We start from the raw sequence: 24,316 nt of genomic DNA, 5'->3' as shown, positions 1-24,316 counted from the left end.
GACCTGTTAGGAAACAAGTTCCCCATCCTTGGAAACATTCAAGCAGAGGCTCGAATGTCAGGTGGGTTCTCAGGGGATTCCTACACCGGCAAGAGAATAATCTAGATGAGCAATAAGGCACTTTCTGCTACTCACAATCTCAGGTGCAGAATACAATGAGAGAGCAGGGCAGAGTCCAGAACAGGAAGGAACGGCCAGCCTCTGTTGACCCAGCAATCCCACTCCTAGGTATTGACCCAAGAGAAATGAAAACATTATGTCCACAAAAAGACTTGTGCAAGAACGTTCATGGAAGATTTATTCATCACAGCCCCAAACTGGAAACACTCCAAATGTCCATCAACGGGAAAATGGATAGGCAAATTATAGGCTGTCCATACAATGGAGTACCACTCAGCTATAAAAAGGAACAAATGACCTACACAGGTAACCATGTGGATGAACCTTACAATAAAAAGTTCATACTGATGATTCCATTCATATGATGTCCTACAACAGGCAAAACTAACCTATGGTGAAGAAACACCAGAATTGTGAAGGAGCATGAGGAAACTTACTTAGGTAACAAAAATGTTCTGGGGCACATGGGTGGCTCAGTCGGTTAAGCGTCCGACTCTTGCTTTGGCTCAGGTCATGATTTCATGGTTCATGGGATCAAGCCCTGTGTTGGGCTCTGCGCTGACAGCGCATAGCCTGCTTGGGATTCTCTCTCTCTCCCCCTCTCTCTGCCCTCCCCTGCTCCCCGCCCCCCCCCCCCAAAATAAATAAATAAACTTAAAACAATGTTTGTTCTGTGTCTTGAAAGAGGTTTGGAATTCACAGATGGAAGCGTTTACCAAAACACATCAAAGCATACACCTAAAATTTGAGCATTTCACAGTTACATACATTTTACCACCAAAACACAAAAAAATAAATGCATGAACAAACACCGAACTCTAATGCCTATGTATGCAGAAATGCTTAGTGGGGGAAATGTACTGATTTCTGCGACTTGCTAACGAAACGCATCCCTGAAATAGGGCTGACAAATGGGTGGAGAGATGGAAAGACTGCAAAGACCGGAGAAAGCAAGCAGAGTGAAATTTAACGGTACGATCTAGGTGGCTGGGTACACGGGTGTTCACTGTGAAGTTCTTTCAAGCTTGTTGCATATCTAAAGTGCTTCATAATAAAAAGTGGGGGAGAAGGGAAGGAAGTTACAGCCAGTAGGAATCACAAGGGAAAAAGAGGTGGCTGGGGGGTCATGGGAGGAAAGCAGCAAGGGAAAGTAGAGGAACTGTTCTGGCCAGGACAGGGGCCTCTTGGGGCAGAATTGCAAAAGGCCCGGCTGACCTGGGGACAGGAGATCATAGCTAAGATGGGACACATGTGAGGTTCGCACTCAGACCTTTCCTGTCGTAAGTCCTTGTGCCCGTGAGACCAGTTCCATCACTATCTGGCTCTCTGGTCCCAGACAGGTCCTTGCCCCGCTCCGACCTTGGTCCCTCTCCCTGGACACTCAAGGGACTAGTTTAGAAGACGCTTAATGTGTTTTCCAGCTCTGACAGTCTACGATTCATTGCATCTGTACAAACCATGTTTCTAGGCAGGAGCCAAAGGATGCAGAGGTACCACGGTGGTGTCAGACATTCCAGCCAGTCTCCTACAGGCAAAAGGCAAGGAGCTCACGATCATATCCGTGTGTCCCCAGAGAAAGGAACAAGCTCTTAACCTGCTGCATGTGGACTATCCACTTTGTAGGGTAGCCACAGAAAACACTGAGTACAGGAGTGGGAGCACCCCGCCCCCCAACACACAGCAGGTCTCTGGGACACAGAACACTGTGGGAGCCCGAGAGAAATAAGGAGATACGTTTGCTACAGGAAAAAAATTCAATAATATTTTGCAAAGTTCAATTTCAATAATTTTAAGAGTATCTTCTCTATTGTCCTCCCTCCCCTACTCTCAGTGGCATGGATGATTTAAATCTGATCGCACACAAGACTGTCAGATTTTCTGTGCCACGTTTTCTCTACTCTGTGGCTCTCTACCCCAAGGACACAACCTAGAGTTTGCCAAGCGATAGAAGGATGTGCCAGAAAGCTGGCTGACCTGGTTCTAGTCCCACATCTACAATTGCTGCTGAGTGCCTACCTACAGACAAGTCACTTTCACTGTCTCCTCTCCTGTAAAATCTAACATATAACCAGCCTACATGAGGTCTAAGGTTTCTATAACTCCGTCTTCTTTGACACGATTCTCTCCTCCTAGACAGGTAATATAATCTCAAAATGTGTTTAATTTTTATATATTCTGGAGCGCTTCTGTGTATAAGGTCACCTTTAAATCCGTAATCCAGGTGGAGTCGACATAACCTTCATTTTAGGCACATGAAAACCAGGGTGCAGAGGGTTTGAGGTATTTGCCAAGGTTCCCCTGCTGGTGGGTGACAGAGGGAGGGCTACCGCCCAGGGCCCCCTGGGAGTCCCTCCCAGATTTCAGTACCTATAACCAGCCCCCAACCCCCTCCCCCTGCTCCTTTCCCTGCTTTGCCCACTCTGGTTTCCCATTGCTTCTGGCCTCAGATCTTAAAGGGGAGGGTGTGTTTCTCAACCCAAAGACCGTTACCTCACAAACCAAAAACAATTCTGGCGGGACTTCCTTCCCGCCTTTCTCCTTGGGGTGAGGGGTGGGGGTAGGGGAGGAACAGGAGAGTAGACTGCTAAGAGGTCAAGACTCAGAAATGGGAGCCCGCAGCCTGGAGGAAGTCTCTGGAGTGTTTGGGGGTAGGGGAAATCCCGCTCCTCCCTGGAATAACTGTGGCAAATCACCTAGGGGAAGTCTGGGATCCTCATTATGCAGGACAACAGGACACCCTGTCTAGGTCCAGATGTGCCACCACAGTGGCCAGTGAGGCCATGACAGGAAGTGGAGACCCAACAGGGCCCGGACCTATGGAGAAGAGGAAGGCAAGGCATGCCCGCTATGCACCAGACCACCGCCCCAATGTCTGCCCAGGTGAAGACCGGCTGACACGAGAAGGGAGAACAGGGAGAGATCACGGGAATGGGGGCTCAGACACTGCTCCGCCTTCTAGCCTTGAGGGGACAGCAGGCAAAAGGGTTGGACCCTCACGGCCAGGACATCTAAAGATTCTTCTGAACACGCAGTAAAGCCCCACCGTGGGGTAAGAAAGAATTTCCATAATGACCAATTTGTCTAGAAGTGGCCTGAATGCATTCCCAGCAGTGGTGATGCATCCCCAGCTGATGGAGGAAGGAGGGAGTCATCCCCCTGCTCCTCTCCTACTACCCAGTCCTCCACCACCCTTACCCAACACCCACCTCCAGTGAGCTCAGAGGTTCCTGGCAAAGGCTCCCTCCCCGGGGACCACAGCAAGTCCACAGGGGTCAGAGCTGCTGGTCCCTCCGGAGACACTGGAGCCTGGGAGTCTGCAAACATAACCCCAGTTGGCAGCAGAAGCTAATACTCCTGTTTCCCAAACCAAAGCCTGGCCCACCCGGACTTCCTGTTCAGGGGGAGCGGAGGGACAGCATCTGCCTTTTCTCTAACAAGGGCAACGATCGATCGGAGGGATTGGATTTGCTCCTCCCCCATCTGGATGAATGACTCCAGGGAGCTCTGCGGCTGTGACTGAGAAGAGAAGGCGAAGGCCAGATTAGAGGGGAGGTAAGGGACACCTCACCCTCGTTGCTGAGGCCCTAACTCCTCCCCCTCTGGGAAGGTCAAAAGAGGAAAAGCATCATAAAAGTATATTAATACCTACATCCGTACAAACAGATTGGGAAATCCTGAGCCCGCCTTAATTACACAGAGGTCTACCCACATCGGACATGTACGATCCCCAGGAAGAGTGACTTACACATTCCCATTTTTTTCCCAGTTGCCCATTTCCTTAGAAATCCTTTGCCTCCTGGCAAAGCTGTGCAGGAGGGGTACTGAGGCCTGCCACCGGCTCAGGAAGTGCCTGCACCTGGTTTTGTTCCAGGGGGAGAATCCAGGAAGGCCTCCCAGACCTTTCTCAAGGGGCCGGCCCTCGGGGAGGCCAGGCACTCATACCTATCTCCTGTCACCAACGGCCTAAAAGCAACTCTAGCCGGGACCCTCCAACTGTAAAACACCACAAACTTTGCTAAGTCCACTTCACAATTTTGAATTCTTCCTCACATTTAAACCAAAATGGCTTCATCTCAGCCCCCCACCCTGGGTAATGGAGAGCTGAGTGCCTTTCCGCTCTGGTCCACCCTCCAGATGCCTTGTGGTTATTAGCAAAGGGGAGGAAATACCCTGCCCACCTGCTTCTTCCCAGCTACCGCCTCAAGGTTCAACACAACCTCCCCCACCGGACGAGGAGAATGCAGCGACAAGGGAGCTAGGCCTTGCTCCCCTCCACTTCCAGGATTAGCGAGCAGCTGCCTCTGGACCGCCAGCCCCTCCCTTCCATACAGAGGGGCTCTCAGCAGCCTGGGCCTCAAGCTGGGGTGTCTGCTCACTGCTTGTTCACCCCCCATGCTGCAAACTGCCGCTTCCCAGGCATGACAGATGTAGCTGCTATTCAGTATGTTCAAGCCAGGACAAAAGCCTTCTCCAGAAGCACAAAGCCAGCAGGGATGCAGACAGGGCCAACTTCAATAGAAGCCACCTGCCGGGTGGGGGCCCTTCTCTGCCACACCCCCCAGCACACACGCATGCGCACACATGTGTACACACACACACACACGCACACCTTTTTAAAGCCTCTCAAACCCGTGCTGAGTCAGAGTCAGGTGAATTTTTCTCGAATCACTGGACCGTTCTCCCAGAGCAGGGAGACTGTGCACAGCCATTTCTCAGTATTCTACCAGGATATTAATAAGTGGTGAGTAAAAAAGGGATCCTATACATGTCAGAAGCACTAGGTTTTACAAAGTCGAATGCATTCTTTTGCTACAGAACTTCTCAGAGCCTTTAAAATGTTAATGTGCACTGCAGTGTTTCCCAGGTTTCTCTGGTCACAGAGCATCTCAGGATGGGCACTCCAGCAGCACGTTCCAAGACTGTCTGGTGCTTGGAGAAACATGGGCGGCTCTTTTCCTCCACGTTCACCCGGCCCCCTGTCCACAGCTCTTCTACACGTGGAGTATCGAAGACGTACTTGGCTCACATGGTCTCCCCTCGATAAACTTCCAGAGAACGGCTGGGTGGGCAGATGGAGCACGCACATGCCTGTGGTACCTTCACCGTTCTGCTCAACTAGTGGGGAAGTTTCTGCAAGGGCCATTAGAATGTCATCGAAGAGACGGATTCTCTGCACACGCCCAAGCCAACGCTGGCTGTGAATCATCTGTGTTTATGTCACCAGGGACAAGGGTTCAACCCCAGGTGAGCCAGTGGGTTTCGTTCTCCTCCTAAACTACCCCGACTGTTTTGCATTTGTCCACACAGGTAACTGGGTCACTGCACTCAACGTACGACCACAGACCACACACCATAAGGGTCACACATGGTGTGGGTGTATCAATACCACAGACACCAAAGGATAGGTGACAGGAGCGTCAGACAGGACACAGATCGTCAACATTTCCCAGTAAGCCCAGTATTTTTACATTCAAACTGAATATCTCAGATCGTCTCTTGGATTCGACAGTAGTCTCTCCCTACTCACCCCCCTAAAAAAATATTTGTCTGATTTTGGCCACGTACCTGGGGTGAACTTATGGAAGAGACCCTTCAGGAGGCCCCTGCTTCACTCACAACCGTGCACTCTGAAAAGGCATCTTCCACCGGGCTCTGCAGCTGGGCACAGAGGCAGGTGCCCTGGTGACAGGTCGCAGGGTACCCTCAATCCCCCCTCACCCCACCCGCGTGCGCGCCTGCGCACGCGCGCACACACACACACACACACACACACACACACACACACAGGAAGCCTCTGCCTCTTGAGCAGTTGCCCTTGTTCTGAAGCCACGGACTGTTCCTGGTATGCATGTTTCTCAGAACAGTGGAGATGGCGATTGTGGTTAGTATCTGGGCAACAGCAGGAGGCTGGGGGATTCCTCATGCCCTGGTTCTGACCTAGGAAGGGAGGAGGCCCCAATGTCAGCTCTCCATTCTCAGCCCTCGAAGCATCAGAAGAAAACACGAGGAGACACCTCGAGGCAGTATTGAACGGTCCCTACTTGCCACTAAAAACAAAAGTGTGCTTTTTATCACCTTAGAAAAAGCCCTCAGTTTATTCCTAATTCCTACCCTATTTTTCCAAATTTCTCTTCTTGCCCACCTGGCAAAATGAGTCTGATCTATGGAAGCTGGGAGTGGAAAGGTAAGCTGACAGGCTTTCCTAGTGAAGCAGCCCCAGGCCCCACACCAAGAGCAGAGACAGAAGCTTCCCTTTCTAGCACCCCAGCCAGGCGGCTTCCCCCCCGGGCCCCCGCGGGGCTAGAGAGAACAGCACCCCAGCCAGGCCGCTTGCCCCCCGGGCCCCCGCGGGGCTAGAGAGAACCCTTTGGCTCCACTCATCGTTCCATTTATCTTAACTGGGCAGGCTTCTGCTTGGATGTTGCTGCTTCTGAAGCTGACGCTTTAATTCTTTTTTTTTTTTTTTTTCCTTTTTTTTTTTTCCAACGTTTATTTATTTTTGGGACAGAGAGAGACAGAGCATGAACATGGGAGGGGCAGAGAGAGAGGGAGACACAGAATCGGAAACAGGCTCCAGGCTCTGAGCCATCAGCCCAGAGCCTGACGCGGGGCTCGAACTCACGGACCGCGAGATCGTGACCTGGCTGAAGTCGGACGCTTAACCGACTGCGCCACCCAGGCGCCCCTGAAGCTGACGCTTTAATTCTTGATTTTAAAAACTTTATTGTTTAAATACCAGTTTTGCCTCTGAGGCAGCCAAGGCTCCAAGCCCTGCTTGTTAATTATCAGCTGCTAAACAGTACTTTTGTCAAGAGAACTGATGGGGCCCGAGGCCACTGCGGAGAGAAAGCTGGCACGGGGGAAGGGAGTGCGGAAGGGGCTCCAGCTCCCCGCGGCAGACTCCTCAGAATCCAAAAGACAAAACAGCCAAGAGACTGGCCCACTTCTGTGGGCACACACAACACCTCAGCTAGGTACCTGGCACTGTGCTTTGTACTGCAGGACTCCAAATAAATGAGACACAGTCCTTGTCCTCAAGGAGCTCAGAGTCTAGCAGGGAAGGAAACAAGAGTCACTGTAATTCAAATTCACAGCAGACCTACAGCTAGTATGAACTACCACTAGCATAGGGAAGGGAATTCTGCCTGGAGTTGGGGGTGGGGGTGGGGGTGGGGGTGGGAGTGGGCAGTTTGCAGGTAAAATCTAAGCCTCAAAGGCTAGCTATAACTCCACCAGGATATAAGAGGATGAACATTAGGAAGGCCCAACAGAAGATCTGGGAGCATAAGAATGCACTCAGACTGGAAGCAGTCATCTCTGAAAGGGTGAGTGTGTGCGAGGGGTGGGGGTGGGAGGGAAGGTGAAAGCCAGCTTGTTTGAATACCATGTCAGGAGTGGGAGCGTTACGCTGGGGGCCAGGGAGGGTGGTGCTACTGAAGGTCTCCAAGCGGAAGTAATGTTTGTGGTCCTATCTGACCAGGAATGGATGGATGGCTGAGTCTCTTGGTGCCTCTGAAGAAAACCAGATCAGTGCCCTCAAGAGGCAGAGTTGACCATGGGGAGTCGGGGCCTCTTTCCCATGAATCAGTGTGCAGAGGGGTGGAGGACATGCCTGGTCCGCAGCAGCTGGACAGCCTCTGGGACTCCCCGTTGACAGGGTCCCCTGAGACGTGGACCTTTCCCCAATCTCTCAGGAAGGCCCGGTAATCGGAGGCATCAGGGAATGACGTCACATCTTTGCATCTCTCCAGGGCCCTTGGCAGGTCAAGTACTCTGAAAATGTGCCATGACATTGGGTCACAGGCTGTGTTCAAATATCTGCATTAGCCTGCGCACAGAAGATGGAACTGATGCATTCTCTGAGGCTCCAGAAAAGGCCACTAGCACCGAGGAATATTACAAGTCCCAGGAACAAAATTTTGAACTTTAACAACAGCAAATTTTTTTTAATGGTAAGGTTTTTTTTTTTTTTTTAAACCAAGGAGTTTATTTATTTTTATTACTTTTTGAAATATTCATTTTTGAGCGAGCGCATGCAAGAGTGGGCGGGGGGGGGGGCAGGGGCGGGCAGAGAGAGAAGGACAGAGCATCTAAAGCGGGCTCTGCACTGACAGCAGGGAGCCTGACATGGGGCTTGAACCCACGAACTGTGAGATCATGACCCTAGCCGAAGTCGGATGCTCAACCGACTGAGCCACTCCGGTGCCCCAATGGTAAGGTTTACCTGAAAAGGGGTAAGCTCCCCCATCACCAGAGCAACTGAAGCGTAAGGTCAATCGATCAGTGGTGGCCAAACCCAGATAATCATCAGATGAAAACACACATTCCTGAATACCTCTCCTCTGTAGAGTCTCACACTCAGTAAGATACAAAGAGTGGAGCCAGGAATCTCTATTTTTGTTTTTTTAACTTTCTTCTTTTTTAGTATTTATTTTTGAGAGAGAGAGCACACGTGCGTGTGTGCAAGCAGGGGAGGGGCAGAGAGAGAGAGGGAGACACAGAATCTGAAGCAGGCTCCAGGCTCTAAGCTGTCAGCACAGAGCCTGACGCAGGGCTCGAACCCACAAACCGCAAGATCGTGACCTGAGCTGAAGTCGGTCACTCAACCGACTGAGCCACCCAGGTGCCTCCTTTAGAAAAAAAAAATAAATAAATAACTTTTCTTTTTTTTTAATGCTTATTAATTTTTGAAGAATCTCTATATTTCAATGTTATCTATGGGTGATTCTGACAACTGACTTAGAGAGCCACTGGGCTAGATGGCCATTTGCTGCTATATAGTCTTAAACAAGACAAAGTAAATACTACGTAAGGTCCTTTCTAAATGATTACCTTCTTTTTACCCTCTCACCTGGGCCTTCAAACCTCTCCTTGTGCTCTTCCATAAATCCCCTTTCCAGCTCAGATAAATCTTCACCACGGTGTAGAATGATTACCTCAGAGTCCAGCATCGTCTAAGAGAATGTTCTGTGATGATAGAATGTTCTCTATCTGCACTGCCCAATACAGTGGCCACGAGCTATATGAGACTACCAAGGACTTGAAAGGTGGCTAGTGCTATAGGGGAACTAATTTATAATTTTATGTATTCAATTGAAATAGCCACAGATGACTAGGGGCTACTCTATTGGCTGCAGCAGCTTCCTGCGAAAGATGGCTTATGTACTCACTGTGGGATCCAGGTAAACAAGCCAACTCCCTCGACCACCGCCTCTCAGAGCTCATTTCCAGCCTGAAGTGAGCTACCTGATGACAGAGAGGTTAAATTCGAAGAAAATAGCAGGAAAGGAGGAGCTCTGTGTCAGCTGTACCAAAGACAACAGGTACAGAGAACAAAGAGCCCAAACTAAAACTCTCACCCCAAGGGCTCTGCCCTTCCCTGCCCGAGAAAGCAACACCACCAGCAGCCCCAGAGGTACCAGCAGCCACCATCCCAGCCCAGGCAGTGGGGTGTCTCCCGGCTTCCTTGGAGCAGGCAGACCTCATTCTCAGGGATGACCTAGAACACTCCTTGGCCAACTAGAGCCGGACTCTCAAATTTTGTACCGGAACTTTTTGGCTGTACTGGGGTGCAGAAATCCAAGAGAGAGAAAATGAATCTCACAAAACAAAAAGCAAACCTCAAATCCACTACTTTTCCAGACCTCAGAATTTGTCATCAGGCAAAAGACATCATCTGCACACTCTCAAACATAACTGGACCCCTGCCCAGGTACGGTAAAAGGCCAAGTTCAAACCTGACCGAGGACTCCAGATTAACACGTGTGGTCTTCCAGCCTTGATTCCTGCCTCCCACATTTTAGGCCCTTTTTGTCCAGCATCTGCCTGCACACATGCTCTGAATCTACCACAAAGTGTGGTTACCTGAGCTGAGAAGTGCTGCCTCAACCTTCTGGAATACCAAAGGAACAGACTGATGTGACAGCAGGAGAGGCCAGGTGGGTATCAGGAACCACCTGTCGTATTTCAACAGCTCCCCGTCAAGGAGAGGCCACCGAGCAAGACTCTGGGTAGCCAGCCTGACGCAGGGACGTGGTCTCTCAGCCAAGAGGAACACCACAGTGGGGGGGGGGGGGGGGGGAAAGGGGAGAAAGATGGAAGAAAAGATCAAATACGAAAAGCACTGTGGGGGTGGGGCAATGGCTTCCATCGAAGACTGGATACTGTTTGTGAAGTTTACTGGAAGATGGTTTTCCCCCTTCTAGAAAAAAAAAAAAGAGAGAGAGAGAGAGAGAGAAAGAAAGAAAAGAAAGGAAAAGAAAAAGAAAATGATGTTGCAACTTCCTTCATCACCGCACGCACTCAGGAAAAAACCCCAGGCCTTGCTTCACTTTCCCATCTGTGCTAACGGTCAGCTCCATCCCAAGCCCTGACTTCTGGGCTCCTGAGAGGCAGGAAGCAAAGATGGCCAGAGCTTGGGGGACAGACAGCCTCCCCATCACCTGGCAGGCGGCCTGCCTGCTCCTCCACCGGGAGGCTGAACACAGGATGGAGGCGATTCTTCAGAGCGAGACAGAAGTCCCGTTAGGGCCCAGAGGAGGATAAAAATAAGCTCTGCCCCAGGCTCAGGCCGGCCCCCTCTTTTTTATTCCCCCTTTCCTCCCTGATTCTCTTGGATGGTCAGCCAGCCACACCCATACCGAGCATTTCCTCTTACCAGAAAGATCCCTGGGAGGAGGTCATCTCTTTCCCTCTCAGCCAAACATAAGACAGGAGCACCCAGTGTAGTTCTTCACCATTTCCCCTTAGAATCCCCCCCACTGGCCAAACTTTTATCTGTACCCTCCCCTGGGTGTGTCACAGATGTGATTCCATGATGTGTCCTCTGCCCATGCCAGGCAAAAGTGAGCCCTTCCACCCTGAGGGGCCCATCCCGTGTCTCTGTATCCTCTGCCCTGACTCCACCCGCGTCCCCACCACCATCTCCCTGAACCTCTTTCTTCGTGTGTAAACCCAGAAATCAGGCCACCTGGCCTGCCTCCGTCAGAGAAGTACTACCTTTACCAGTGATTACCAAATGGGAATGTGTGTGAAAGGGCACAATCCAGACTGCTGTGTGTGTGTGTGTTGGGGGGGGGAGGGTATTCATCTCTTTTATATGCACACAGGTGTTCACTCCTGTTCTGAACTGTAAGTTCCCAAAGGCAAGGCCCACACCTTACCATTGTGGCGATCTGCATGAAATAAGCATTCCATAAATATTTGATGATACAACACAAATCGCTAGGTCAACTGAGTACTAGATTATAAGGGAGTCATGGAGGAACAATTCGGCAATATTGCAAACGCCAAAGGAGCCCAGGTTTCAGCGTAAGACACGCCCACCATTAATGGCCTCAGGGCTTTGCAACCTGCTGTTCCTTCTGCCCCCTGCCCCCGCCCCTCCCATCCCAGTATTCCCATAGTGCAGGCAACACCACCTTCCCAGGAAAGCCTTCCCTGAGCCACACACATTCTCAGCATTCCAGGGCCTCCTCCCTCCTTCATTTTTTTTGCCACTGTATCTATCACCATCTGTCAAACTGTATCATTTAATTGATTACGTTTTGTCTGTCTCCCCTTACTAGGATGCAGGCTCTGTGCAGGTTGTTTTTGTTTTTGTTTTTCTGTCTTGTGCACTTCATGTATCCCCAGAGCCTAAAACGATATTTAGCACTCAGTAGGTACTCAACAAATGGTTGCTAATGAATGCATTGCTCGGAACATGTCTGATCACATTTCCCCTTCTGTAAAATGTTAAGTATTCTGTGAATACTTTTACTTGGCCGTATTAATATAGGGAATTAACAAGAATATAAGTAAGACACCTAACACAATGCTTGCCACATAGTATCTGCTCAAGAAAGACTTGTTATTAATCTGGGAAACCTTCACAGGGTTGCTAAACCTTCAACAGTGAGCTGAAGGGGGCAGAAGGTTGAGGACTGTTACATGTTTCAAAGTCGATCTGCTGTTCCGATCTATCCGTAGGGAGGCTGCAAAGTCATCCTTAACACTGCTAATTAATTTTCTTGAGTAGTAAGTTGCTTTGGATCTCAGAGGGATAGACGGCACCCTAAGGCAAATCCTGCTTAGAAAGGCAGGAGTCTAGTCCAAGCTGCTAGAAAGAATCAGCCCTCATTGTTCCAAATTCTTCTCATCTCATATAGCAGAGGTATTAAAGGGGTCTAAACCCAAGGGGATGACCCTGACTAGTCTCCCAGTCGAGGCTAATCCTGCCATCTGGGCCTCCTGATGGCCAGTCAGCAGGGAAGACAGGAGGCAGGCATGGAGGAGAATAAATGTTTACAAACATCGGTTGAATGGCTGAATGAATAAAAATACTACAGCCCGGAGAAGGGTTGGCCTGCAGAAAGTGAGGGCGGAGAGGATGGCCCCTGCGGCCTGGAACCTGGACTGCCCCACGTCCTCCAGCACAGGCCAGTATTCCCAGCGGTGGGGTCACAGAAGCAGCACTACAGAAAGCCCTTCATTCGAAGCAGGTGTCCTCTGAGATCAACTCTGAGCCCTCTGATTCACAAACGAGGAAACTGAATGAGGCCCAGACAGGTTCTCGGACCTGCCGAGGACCACACAAGCCAGGTCTCTCAGATACCAGTCCCCTTCTGTTTCTCCTACAACGGTGCGGCATGGAGTCAAGTGGCCCCACGAGAGTCAAACCTCTGACCTCAGACCTGGCAGTCTAGTATTCAGCGCTGGTGTTCTCGCCTCACACAGGAGCAAAGCCAGCAGTAAGATCACCTTGGACTACATCTGTGTGTCTCTGCTTTGTCTGGAGCTAACTAGAAGATGCCAAGAGCCAGAGGAGAGCTGGCTACTTCCACATCTGTCCTTCCCTTAGTGAAAATTCTCTGAGAGGCAGAAGGGTCATCTTCGTAGTGGAACCGGAAAAGGAGGGGCGCTGGAGCAGGGACGAGAAAGACAAGAGGCATCAATGGGAAACTGTGGTCAGGGCCCTTACGAGAACGAGAAATCCGTTAGCAGAAACAGAAAGGTGCCAGCTTGAGTCAGCAGATCCGAATGTGTGGAGAAAAGAGATGCCCAGAAGACTGTTCCGCTGTGAATGGCTTTTTGGCAGACAGGAGGGAGAGCAGGGACAGACACTCGGGGGGCTTCACTATACCCCTGGCTAGTCTCAGAGAGCCCAGCCCAATACTGTTCCACGCCCGCGGCCGTCCCCCTCCACCCTGAGGATCACCACTCGTACCTTATATCGATGCAGATAGCATCCACCATTACTCAGTTATCGCACCTTTTTCAGGCAGCTGAGTATAACGCATGATGCCAAAATACTCCATGAAATTTTTCTAAATGAGGGCATAGAGTCACGTGGAAGTATGAGCATATAAAGAGAATGAAGATGTGAGTCTTCAGGAACTTGCAGTCCAATCTTTAGAAAGCCCCCCTGAACATGGAGAAACTGTCTTCAACTGAAATAGAAGGGAGGAGTGTCTTGGCAAGTTTGGCGGGGGAGGGTGGGGGAGACCCACTTCTAGGGTGAAGGCTTTCATGAGGGTGGCAGCATTTGTCCAGGGTGGAGTAGGTAGATACAGACAGGGGTGGGGCAGGGAGGCAAAGAAGATACAGATGAACAGATGGCACACATACCACGGGCAAAGGTGACAGTGGAGGGGGAGGGGAAGGGTCCTATTAAGGAAAGAGCAAATGTAAGCCCCTTGAGCTGAAACATAGCAGTCATTCAGAAAAAAAAAACAAAACAAAAACACAACCAAAAACCAGATTGGGGTCAGATCAAGGAAGGCTCTGAAAATCTCCTGTGCTCCCCAAGCAAATGGGACCCACTGAAGGGTTGAAACTACGAAGCTACATGACCAGGGCTGGCAAAGTAGTCCCGCGTGTGGTCCAAGGGACAGAGGGGCAAGACCCTAAGTCCCCGCCTGAGGTTCTCAGAGTCAGCTAAATGTTTTGGCTGCCCCCCTCGCCACCCCCCTACTCTCCATCCCTTCTTTCTCTAATTACACACCTCTAACTCAATTTTATGTTCTTTTTAAAAATCTAAGGCAAGGTAACAAAAACAAGGCCACGAAATCAGAAGGGTCAAGGGTGCTCTCACCCCTCGTCCTCCTCCCTAGGAGCACAGGGGACTAGTGCCCTGCCAGGGGAGGGGACATGAAGGTAGGAAACCCCTGAGAATCCCACGTGGGCTCTAGTGGAAAGAACGGATGTGACGCTTGGGAGGCTGGCAGTCAGAGGGAATAACAAACCTTCCGGGTCTCTGTAAACATGAGCATTTACAAAGCAAGCTACCAGGTACACTCACTCTGTCCCTGTGGCCTTCTGCTCTTCAGAGACCTGGGTGCCTGGAAACACAGAGGCACCACGAAGGCCACAAGATGTCCCCTGCCACCCTCCCCAGCACAACAGAGTAGACAGGGTCCTCCGAGTTCCAAGGCCCCTGTGGCCTCCGCACCGGTCCACCTGCATTCCTAGGATGCTGTGCGTTCCACACTTGTGGCCTCCAATGCCCAGGGCTCCCCCTCTACTCCCCTGCCCCCACGGTGCTCTGGGCTCTACAGAAGTCGGGCCTGTCGGGCAACCTACAGATTCTTCACTTAGAGAGGCTCCCGTTCCCCAGCTCCTGTGAAGCCTGGCCTTTGGAATCTACAAGCCTTCCTCTAAGAATTACAGAAGCCAGAGAAGGAGGCCCAGGACAGAGAAGAGGGAGGGTATGGTGACTCCAAGGACAGGGGCTCCTTCTGTCAGAGTTAAAAATAAACTCCTAGCCATTTACACCCAACTCCTCCCTCCAGAAGCCAATGGGCCTTGGCAGATGAATCTCTCCCTGCAGAGGAAATGAGGCCCTGCAAGGACAGACGGGAGGAAGCAGTCCATGGAGACCTGGTCCAGTATGTAACTCTAGCTCAAGCCAGAGGGCCCCCCAGACCTGCCTCAGCTTCTATTACTCTTCCCCCAACACACCTTCTCCCAAACAAATCCCAATCCCAGAAAAAAGACACAGAATCCTTCTGTGCGTGGTTAAGTATCAACACCTGCCCAAGGATTAGAAAAATCAGTAAGAAGAGAGTGCCAAAGTCAAGCTAAAAGATATAGTCCGCCCAGTATCTACCAGTTAAGCAGGTACCCCAGCTCCCTGAGCCCCTTTCCTCACACCCTGTAGGTCTCCGGGATCCCCAGGCAGTAGGGCAAGAGGTCACCTCAATGGACCTCAGTGGACACTAATCAGCACCACCCCTGCCCTCACAGGAGGCAGAAGAGACCCGTGCTCTCTGTGACATCCTGCAGGTGGCGAAGCTGGGAGGGCCAGAGGGGCCATGGCCTGACTCAGGAGGGAGGCCCCGAGAGCCAGGGCCCAGTTATCCTTGGAAGCCAACAGGATGAGGTCACACTTCTGAATGTGGTAACCTGAAGCCCCACGCTGCAGGGGTGGAGAATATAGCTCAGCAGCAGGGCAGGAGTCCCAGGGCAGGGAGCGAGCTCAGTCACAGGGCAGTCGGGGTGAGGGCCTGGGGCAGCCTCAGGCAGAGCTCTCCTGCTGGCCTCCGTGTACCTTCTGCGGGGAGGCCTGCTTGCCGGTGCAGCCTGGAGGAAGCCGGAGCAGGAGGCAAGCGTGGGGGAAAGTCTAATTGACCCGGGGAACTTCTGCAACCTCCTCCCAGCCCTTCCCCTCACGGGGAAGAAGCACGGTGGCTCCCCAGAGCCTTTGTACGCACTGCCCCTTCTCCCGTAGCCCGAGCTTGGGAGGTGGTGGGGGGCAACTCACGTTTCCGAGCGCTGGGAGCAAACCGAGCCTGGTGCTGCTCCGGGTATTGTATCTCACTCCCAGAGCTCAGAACCGTGAGTTGCCCCCCACCACCTCCCAAGCTCGGGCTACAAGAGAAGGGGGCAAATGGGGAGACCACAAGTGACAAGACAGAGTGGGCTCGGCGGTGTGGCAGGCAGCCCTGGGGCCGACAGCAGGGCCGGGCTGTGCGGGGGGGACTGCAGCAGCGGCAGGTTTATTTTTAGCTGTTGGGACGGAGGGGCTGAGTAACAGGTCGAGGCCCTGGGCGGGAGGCCAGGTTGCAAGTGTCCAGTGTGTGGGCTGGGAGCCTAGAGATAACATGGATCGTCACAATGGCAGCAACATGACTGACTCAGTCACCTGCCACAGAAGGGTCAGGGGCAAGGCGCCCCATAAGAGCATGACGGTCGGTGGAGGAGGCCGCAGGGACCTGTCAGTAGGTCCCCTTCACCTTTGCTTTGGGTTCAGAAGAAGAATCAGTGGAGAGAAGCCAAGCAGAGAGAAGGCATCAGCCATACAGCTCCCTTTGTCACCCGCAACTTGTCTGAGACAGAAAAGGCTTCGAGTGGTGGCCACATAGCTTCCGCCTTCGGTCACCAATCCTCACCTTCCAGATGAGTGCTGGATGGACACGGGCCATGGAGATGCCTGGAAACGTCCCTCAAGAGTAAGATGCCCTTTCATATGACCCTTTGGGACGGCTCATGTTCCTAGCAGAATAAACACACAGCTTGGCCAGTCTTGGAGGGAACATGAGTTACTGATGGGGGTTGACCTTGGGGCCATGTCCCAGCCTCTCCCACCTGCCAGCTAGCACACAGCGATGTTTACTGGATCAGGAAATAAAGCCCCCAAAGGGCACTGCCAGAGGCTCATCCCCCTTTCCACTGTGTCTCTTCTTCCTGGATCCAGCCACATATGATGGCCTAGAGCACAGGACTCCATGGTCCGAAGCTCCAGGACTGAAATGACTGTTTTAGCATTTAGTGAGCAGGAAGAAGAAGAAAGAGAACAGACCTCACCAGGCATCCCTCTCTCCTCTTGCGTCCTTAGACTTCTGATTTCCAGTCTTACCCAACCCTAGGGGGTTGCTGCGTGGTACCTGGGTGCAAATCCTAATTTCCTCGTCAGCTTTAGAAATCTGTCCCCAACTCTCATCCCAGGACAGTCCCCAGCCCACACCGTATCTTTGGGTGAATTACAAGAAGGCACCCACGTGGATGGACCCAGCCACAAGCCAACGCGAAGCCTGACTAGCGAACAGTAGGTTAGACTGCAGCCCTCACTTCCTCCCTCAGCTGGTGCCCCTGTGCAGGTCCCAGCCCGCACACCGATCACAGCGGCCACGTCTGGCCCCACACCTCAAGTGGGGAAGAAGTTGCAGACAGGGAACACAAAGAATTCCGCATCTCTGCCTGGAGACACCGCTACACTAAGATTCTTCTAACTTCAAGGCAAGAACAGATTCACATCCCACTGAGTTATCTGGCCCCATCCTCTCTGCCGAGGCGCTAGGTGCAACACTTTCCACGTCTTCACACAACAGAAGTGACGGTTGGTCAGGGAGGACGGTTAATTAACTGGGCACAGGCTACCCTGGAGCCATCAAGACCACACCAGGGGCATCCACTCTGGCTCAGACGCTGCTGATGGTCAGACACGGGGCTGGTCAGCAAGCCATCCGGCCAGCTCTTGGCCTCTTGCCCCCGGCACAGCCTTCCGCTACCCACCAATGCCAGTGCTCAGGAGCAATGGGTAGCCTGACCTCTGCCATGGGCACCCAAACCTGGAAAATTTAACTGACCTACTGCAGGACACATGCCCAGGTAGCAGGGCATATAGCCTGGACCCCATGTTTGGCTTTCCCATCCGACACATAACAAATAATAACATGCTCTTCTCTAAAAATATGCATCTGTATACATCTTAAAATACAAAATATCAGTATTCCTCTCAAGACCAGAGAGGGTACAAAGTCTGATGTGGGTCACATACCTGGTGTACATCAAGCCGCCCAGTGGCGTGGCCCCTTCTCTTTACCAATGTCCCCATTTATGAGGTGACCTACGTAGGAAGACCTAGTGCCACGAGCTCACTTTTGTGCTGCCAGGTCTATACTCCCAGCGCTACTCCCTCTAGCAACCAAAAAACCAAAGAAACCCAGACTCAGAGCAGGTCCTGGGGAACTGTGTCCCTGATGCTGATGCCAGGTAAGGCCTTGGGACAGACCACTGAACCCCTCCTGACGGGCCTAGCCTCCCGCTCTGGTGGGATGGAAGGAGTCAAGAAAGATGCCGGGGAGTGTCAGCAGTAAGGTGCAATGATGTGTGGGTCTCTGTACCACCGGGCCTTAAACCATTACCAAGAGCACCTGCAGCCCCTTGGAACACAGCAGACACCAACCCTGCCCTGCCCGCCCACCTCCCTCTTGGACCCTGAAGCACCGCTGCAGACCAGGGAAGAGAAGAGAAAAGAGACCCCACATGACTTTGAAGGGCCTGCAGCAGAAGAGAGGACCTCAAACCAGTAGGGAAGAGTCCTGACTCAGAACACGCAAGGGCCTCTTGGGAATCGTGGAAGGGACTCAAATGCAGACGCCAGTGCCCTGTCCTTCCCCGCTTGTGGCTGACATTCCTCCTGGCAAGGCCGCCAAACATCCCTGGGATTTGCGGGTGACAGGAGCTTTGGCCCCTCCTCCAACCCCAGGATCTGGGCAGGGATCAAGTCTGCAGTCCTGAATGTTGGCTCCTCCAGATCTCTCCCTGGATCCCTGCACCTGCTTCTTAAGGGAAGCATCAATGGATGATGGGCCAACTCCTCTGGGCCCAAGCAGTCAAAACATCTTAATCATGAGCACCAGTGCCTTCGTCCTCCTGAAAAGGAGCCCCTTCAAGTCCCAGGCACCCACTGATATCTGGTCTCAAGGCCTGGGGGCTGCTCTTCCTTCCACTTCCATCAGCTACTGACCCCAGATCTTAGCTGGAGATTATTTTCAACTCCATCAAAGCCCAGAATTTACAAGTGAAAAAGGACCATGAGCCGACCCAGCTTTGATCCTGCCTCAGTGGACACCAAGAGCCCTGGTGCAGTAAACAGGGACCAAGGCCCCAAGACGGGGAGGGCATCTCTGAAACCAGAAACTAGAACCTCCTAGCCCAAACCTCAGTGATCTGTCACCCTGCTTTACAACAGCCTGTTCGTTTACTTCACGCCCCTCAAGTACTTTGAAACCGGCTTTTAACACAAAACTAGGTCAGAGTCAATTCTGAGCCACTAGCCCTATAGGCTCCTTGCCAACCCGATCTCCCCTCAGAGCCAGGGTCACCATCCCCTCCGACAGATCTACTCATACCTCAGAGGCCCAGCAATGAGCCATCCATGGCTCCTTGGGTCCTCCCAGATTTCCCTTCTAAAGCTCTTCTGTTCCCAATCACATGATTTAACCTCCAAACCAGCAAAGGCTAGTAGAACCTTCTACAAGGATGAATATATTCTTCTGCACTATTCAGTTCAGCAGCCATTAACCACGTGCAGGCTACTGAACATTTGCAATGTGGCTAGCAACTGATTTTTAATTTGATTTAGCTTAATTAATTTTAACTTCAATAGCCATGCATGGGTATTGGCTGCCATACTGGAGCGTGCAAACCAAGTTTGTTAATTTTGCCTTCTCCAAATCGGTTTCTTGGCCCCCTAAATTTTAAGGCACTTTATAGGTCTGTCTCCTCCACACAAGTAAGCATACGATAGGATGCTCAGCAAACTGTTAACTACCTGTAACCTCAATGGATATGAAAGAGGCTGATCTATTAGTCAAAGAAACTTTCCTCACCGTGTGATTCCATCCAGAGAACCCCATCTTGGGACACTGCCCCTCACGCAGCCACACTACCTATCTTGCTCCCCGCTCCCCGGGAGGTATACAGGATGATGTGAGCTGGAGAGGACGATGTCTGTACTTTGGGGCTGTGGGAGATCTGGTGGTTCCCTCTAACACTGTTCAGACCAACCATGGGCAGTTCCGATGATCTCCCCCTCAGAACAACAAAGGAAGCCACACCGCAGTGACACAAGGTGACCTGGGGAAGGAGGACCACTGGAGAAAGGAAAGGAGAAGACATCACAGGACCTTGTTTTCTCTAATCCACGCAATGGAAAGATAAACAGAGATAAGGGAGGACAACATTCTATATTTTGTAAAGCAATAATGTGCTTCACCTAATCAGAGTCACACAGCAGAGAGGGACAACAGTGCCAGCTTTAATTAAATTTGTTCAGCTAATACCCAAGAGTCACCATGACACGGAGAAGCAGGAAGCAGCTGAGGAACCCCACGGGGAATACAACCAACCATTACACAAGTGGATTGGGACCAGGCGTCTGTATCAAAGAAATAGTTAATAGAATTCCCATGTTCTTATACAAAAAATAATACATTAGATTTATATCAAACACGCCCTAAAAAGGGAGGGGGTGGTATACAAAAATTATTTTTAAAAAGCTTGTTAACCATATTTAGAGCTCATGGCGCTGCTGAGTTGGTACGTAAGCTGCCCTTCCAACTTTGGGGGTTATTGCTGGGGAGGTAATACATACCCACCCGGCACCCCCTCGCCATCAGTCAAGGGGGTAAGAGAGTAGCTCCCTAGGCTGGAGCCGCAGCCAATCCCAGGTCCGAGTCTGCTGACGTCACTGCAGTTACAAAGTGGGAAGAGGCCTGAGACAGGGAGTCAGGCATCCTGGGTTCTAATCCTGCCTCTGCCAAGCGCGTGGCTATACTACCTCAAGCAAGTCTTTGCTCTGGGCCTTGGTTTTCGCAAATCTGCACAACGAGGGGGGTAGATGCGATGACCTCTGAAGTCCCTTCCGACTCTGACGAAGTATGGGTATGACTCAGAACTTAGCAACAGCAGCCGGCAGAGATGGTGAGGTAAGGTCACAGCCGCACTAAAAGCACTGAAATGTTAGCTCTCTGAGGTGCAGGGAGAGAAGCAGCAAGGTGGCTTGGGGCTTTTTTTTTTTTTTTTTTTTGGAAAGCACTGATTTCACTTAAGAGGGTTAAGAGGTCACCAGACCACAGAGCGAGCAGGGCATCTGGGCATCTGCCACCTCCCATTAACTCTCAGAGCTGAGAAACAGCAGAGGTCAGAACCCCCTTCCGAGGCCCTGCTCCAGCCCCGCAGCTTCTGCCCCGAATCCCCAGGAATGGCCTAACGCTGTGCGGAGAGTGGAGATCCGATCCCTTTTTCCTCAGGCACCTACCGATGGGGCAATCTCTCCACCTCCCCTTGCTTCATAGTCAAAACGCTCCTGGTTTTGAAAATCATTTCACCACTCGGCACCGAAGGTTAATTTCACCAAGATTCAAGATCTAGAAATCTCTTTGGTGTGTGTGTCTCAGACAGGATTCACTGGGCCAGATTCCCCCTACAAGCTGTAATTATGTCTTAGCCAATATTTGGACATGGAAGTGCTGTTGACACTATCAGTCTCTGAATGTCTCATACCTTCTTTCTTCCTCTATTATTAAGTTTTTACACAAAGATGTGTGGGAATCTGCAATTTAACAGTTGAGCCAACTTACAAGATCTGGGAGCAGACTGCCTGTCAAAACAGACTGACTTCAATCTGCACCCACTTCCCACCCGAGAGGGATAAATTATGAGTGTTATTTAAAATGCTGCGGGATTTTTCCTTTCAAAACTAAAGCGGGGGGGGGGGGGGGGACATATCCAAATCTCTCTCCTATTAATTACAATCGCAGAAATCTGAATTACAAAAGAAATCTGAATTGCCACCCTAAAACATTTTAAAGTGGAGTTTTATGTGTCATTAAATAGAATAAAAAGAGGTTGAGAGCTTTTGTTCTCAAGTCTTTATGCAATATTCCAACTATCCAGGGGAATGAATGAACAGCCTTCGTCCCCAAACTGCTGATGGGTGAGGGCAGATGGCCTCTCCGAGGGATAGAAAACTCTCTCAGAAAGGGCGTCTGTCGCTTCCTCACCCGTACAAGTTAACTGTGGTCAAACAGCACTCGCTCAATTCCATTCCCCAAGGTCAGTGACACATTTAAACCACAGCTCCTACTCCCTGTCCCCAGTTGACTGTATGGGGAAAGGGGTCTAAGTCACAACAGCTAAAAGCCCACAGCAACAGCTTAGAGTAGAAACCAAAGAAATCTGACAGTGTTGGGACTAGCTGAAAGCTCTCCCCCAAGAGGATGAAAGCAGCAGGAAAATGATTTTAGAGGCCTGAAAATCTGGAAATTGCACATGGAATGCAAAGTGCCAGCCTTTTATTACATCGAATTATATATTCCAACAGTTCCGCCCATCACACCTATCTGAGTTGTATTAATAGCTGAAATACAGCTAGCTGAGGAGGGGAGGCATGAGGGGGAAGAGAAAAATATAACACAGGAAGTATTTTTCTACTCCTCCAATCATTAAGACACCCCAGGGGAAATAGGCGTAATGTGTCACCTTTAGAGATGTGGTTTGATCTGAAACCTGTCTGAGGGGGGAAAACCTTTTTAAATGACCCTGAACACCGGCTCACGCTGCACTGGGGACCCACCCACCTTATCAGGCCTCCAAGTCCTTTCTGTTTAACTTCTGAACTAGGTATTCTCACTTAACTCCTCATTCCCCAACCCCCCCCCCACCGAAACCACCACACCCCCCCTTAAAAAAAAAAAAAAAAAAAAAAGAGGTTGGGTTTCCCCGGCTCAAGGAAAACGTTCCGTCGTACTGTCCACCAATCGCCCACGTCCAGGGCTCAAGCGGCCATCCCTGATTTGCGGAATCAGCACCGGGCCAAGCCGTGGTTTAGACACCCGGTTCACAATGATCAATGGAGCTATGGAAACAGCAGACATCGCGCCGGAGCCTGCTGGCCTCCCATCTGGAGCCTCACAGACACTGAAGGTAGGAGGGGGCCTGCTCTCGGATCAAAACAGTCCCTCCCCCGCGCCCGGGGGGCGGTGTCCCCGCGGAATCTCCAGGCTGGCACCTCCCGGGCCGGCGCGCCCCAAGGCGGCATGGCCGCACTCGGGAGGCCCAGGGAAGTGAAATCACACATTCCGGCTCCCAAATAAGGAGCGAGGCTAAATAAACCTCTGAGATCCGACTTCTCCAAACTAACCGACCAACCAGCTCAATGAGTAATGGGCCTTTTGTGCCCGCAGAAAGAAAGAGAGGAGGGAGGAGAGGATGGGGAACCACAAGCCTCGAAAATCACTTCCTCGAGCCAGGGTGAAATTAGCAGAAGTGGTCCCGAAGCCAACCGTTGCGACTCGGCTGGATCCCGCTCAAACCCCAAAATGGCAGAGTGCTCACGAGTCCTCTCGGGTCCCGCCACTCACACCCGGAGGTGACCGGAAACTCGTTCTGGGCGGCGTGGTCCGCGCGGACCTGACCTTCCCCGCGGCGCGCCCGCCCCCGGCCGCGCACTTGGCTCCCCTCGGGCGCCCGGGACCCACAACCCCGCCGCGGCCGGGACGGACGGTCGCCGGGTTCCGGCAGGGTCCGCGCGATCGCGCCCGGCGACCGTGCGCTTTGGCCGCTCGGAGCGCTGGGGGTCGTCCCCGGGACACCCCCCCCGCCCCCGCCTCCGCGCGTGCCCGTCCTCCCCTCCCCCGGCCCCCGAACCTACTTTTAGGGCGAATTTCTCCTGGGTCCTCTTGTTGAGGATCTGCAAAACTTTCCCGTTGATACCCAGTCCGAGGACCTGGGTGGTGACCTTGTAGTCGTCGATGATGGCGTTCTTCTTGATCTGCAGGCTCGACTTGACGTGGAACTGGGGAAACTGCTGCGGGGGCTGCGGCGGCGGCTGGGTAGGGGGGTGAGGCTGGGCCGGGGCGGGGGGCTGCGGCGGCGGCGGCGGCGGCGGGTTGGGAAACAGCACCGGTGGGGTCTGGCCTTGAGAGTTGGACAGCATGGTGCCGGGAGACGCGGGAGCAGAGGCGGGAGGGCCCGCGGCCGCCCCCTCCTCCGACTCCGGACGGGGTCCCCGCCACCCCCCGCCCGGCGGCGAAGTTTGCTCCGGGCTGGAGCCGGCTTCCCCGCCCCGGCCCGGCTCCAGGCTCGGCGGGTCGCGGGGCTCCGTGGGTCCCGCCGCGCGCCACTGGCGCCTACCAGCCCTGCTCCCTCCCTCCCACCCTCCCCCCCCCGGGGGCCTGGCGCTCAGGGGACCGCGGGACGGCGGGGGGCCCGGCCCGGGGGGAAGCGGCCGCGCGACAATGTACCCAGCCCGGGGGCCGGCGGCCGCGTCACAGCCTCGTCTGCGTCCGGGGCCGGTCCTTAAAGGGGAGGGTCGGAGGGGCCGGGCTTCGGGAGGCGGGGCGGGGCCAAGGAGGCGTGGGCGTGGGGGCGGGGCTGGCCTTAAAGGGGAGGACGCGAGCCTTCCCGAGTGCGGACGGAGGGTGGCTGG

The 24,316-nt window shown here is 52.4% G+C and overlaps 1 protein-coding gene and 1 long non-coding RNA gene across 4 annotated transcripts in view; one reads left to right on the top strand and one right to left on the bottom strand.

The window, feature by feature from the left end:
- Positions 1 to 24,154, bottom strand: part of MAPKAPK2 (MAPK activated protein kinase 2) — a 44,801-nt gene extending 20,647 nt beyond the window's left edge. The window contains exon 1 of one of the 2 annotated variants that reach the window (XM_045456688.1): positions 23,540 to 24,154. In XM_045456688.1, coding sequence (XP_045312644.1) covers positions 23,540 to 23,824 — 285 coding nt within the window. In that variant the 5' untranslated portion in view covers positions 23,825 to 24,154. The remainder of the gene's footprint in view (positions 1 to 23,539) is intronic. The other variant, XM_045456687.1, reaches the window with a different exon arrangement.
- LOC123586990 overlaps positions 22,722 to 24,316 on the top strand; it is a 31,738-nt gene continuing 30,143 nt past the window's right edge. Inside the window, exon 1 of one of the 2 annotated variants that reach the window (XR_006707054.1) lies at positions 22,722 to 22,812. This is a non-coding gene — a long non-coding RNA (uncharacterized LOC123586990). The remainder of the gene's footprint in view (positions 22,813 to 24,316) is intronic. The other variant, XR_006707053.1, reaches the window with a different exon arrangement.

Source organism: Leopardus geoffroyi, chromosome C3 (assembly GCF_018350155.1).
Source record: "Leopardus geoffroyi isolate Oge1 chromosome C3, O.geoffroyi_Oge1_pat1.0, whole genome shotgun sequence".
In the NCBI taxonomy this organism is placed as follows: Eukaryota; Metazoa; Chordata; class Mammalia; order Carnivora; family Felidae; genus Leopardus; species Leopardus geoffroyi.
Note: the sequence above shows the minus strand (reverse complement) of the source record. Positions and strands in the feature narration are given on the sequence as shown.